Below are 1011 nucleotides of genomic sequence, written 5' to 3' on the forward strand. Positions count from 1 at the left end.
GGGGGGTAATTCTCTGGAGTGAGCGGGATGCTTCCATGCGTCTCGCCGTCCTTCGGTGTTGAACAAGTAGGTGAACTTGGTGGCGTGTCCAAGTCATTCCCGTTTGTGTACGTTGGCCTCGAACTGGGCCCAAAAGGAAGGGAAATTCCAACACCTTCCCCGTAAACTTCGGGAGAGTTACCTCCGGCAACCTCCCATTGCTGGACCGAACCGCCGGCATGCCCGCGCTAACATTGCCGCTACCGATGGGGCCTTCTCCGCGCGCCTCAACCATCCTTGCGCGTGCACGAGCCTTTCCCTCACGGTAGTTCTGGCGACATAACGCCCAGGCATCTATCGCGGCTTGCCGCTCTTCCCCTTCCAGGTCCAGCTCCACTTCGGTTTGGAGCGCGTCTGCGGCCCGGAACGACTCCTCCATTAACGAGACCTGCTCTTCCACCTCAAAGACATCGGCGGAACTGATGCACAACTCATCCAGTTCTGCCAACAGTCGGTTCAGCCGATCTTTGAGGGCCACGAGTCTCTTGCTCCGTGATTTCGCAGAGGACGCCATGGTATCCACTATCCATAGGTCGCTGGTTCGACTCCGGCTCGGAGGACCAATGTTAGAGTCAGACTAGCGACAGTAATCTGACGTTCAGGTATGAATAGACCAGACGTTCGTTTGTCCGGCCGATAAGTGAGTGGACTGTATAATAAAGAGTGGATTAGGTGTATCTTCCACGGCGTGGGCAGCGATCGGGGTCCAAAAACTCTCGTCGATGGCGATCTCCTTCGCGGACGTCTTCCGGTTCCCTAACTCCGCTAACTCTGTACGTTGCGACTGCACGCTCGAAGTGTACGAATACCCGAGCTACTACCGTTGTTCCTAACGGTAAGTCGAATGCCCTTCAATAAGGTACCCACGAGTCTCTCGCTCGATCGTCCTTCCTTGCACTTCGACTCGGTTCGTCCACACTTCCCAATTCGACTCTTCGGAATACGGCAATACTGCAACCAGTACTGCAAACC

The 1011-nt window shown here is 55.6% G+C and overlaps 2 protein-coding genes across 2 annotated transcripts; both read right to left on the minus strand.

Annotated features, from left to right (window-relative positions):
- Nucleotides 1-181: 181 nt before the first annotated feature.
- Nucleotides 182-553, minus strand: Tsp_14481 (hypothetical protein; the record flags this gene model as incomplete). The annotated part of the gene is made up of 1 exon (XM_003368384.1): nucleotides 182-553. A coding segment is annotated over exon 1 (372 nt), but the record flags the coding sequence as incomplete, so codon positions are not given.
- An 8-nt stretch (nucleotides 554-561) lies between these two features.
- Tsp_14482 (conserved hypothetical protein) lies at nucleotides 562-990 on the minus strand (the record flags this gene model as incomplete). The annotated part of the gene is given in 3 exon segments (XM_003368385.1): nucleotides 562-688; nucleotides 754-888; nucleotides 907-990. Coding segments are annotated over 3 exon segments (346 nt in total), but the record flags the coding sequence as incomplete, so codon positions are not given.
- Between the last annotated feature and the right edge of the window lie 21 nt (nucleotides 991-1011).

The sequence above is a fragment of the Trichinella spiralis genome (assembly GCF_000181795.1).
Source record: "Trichinella spiralis strain ISS 195 chromosome Unknown Scfld2539, whole genome shotgun sequence".
In the NCBI taxonomy this organism is placed as follows: Eukaryota; Metazoa; Nematoda; class Enoplea; order Trichinellida; family Trichinellidae; genus Trichinella; species Trichinella spiralis.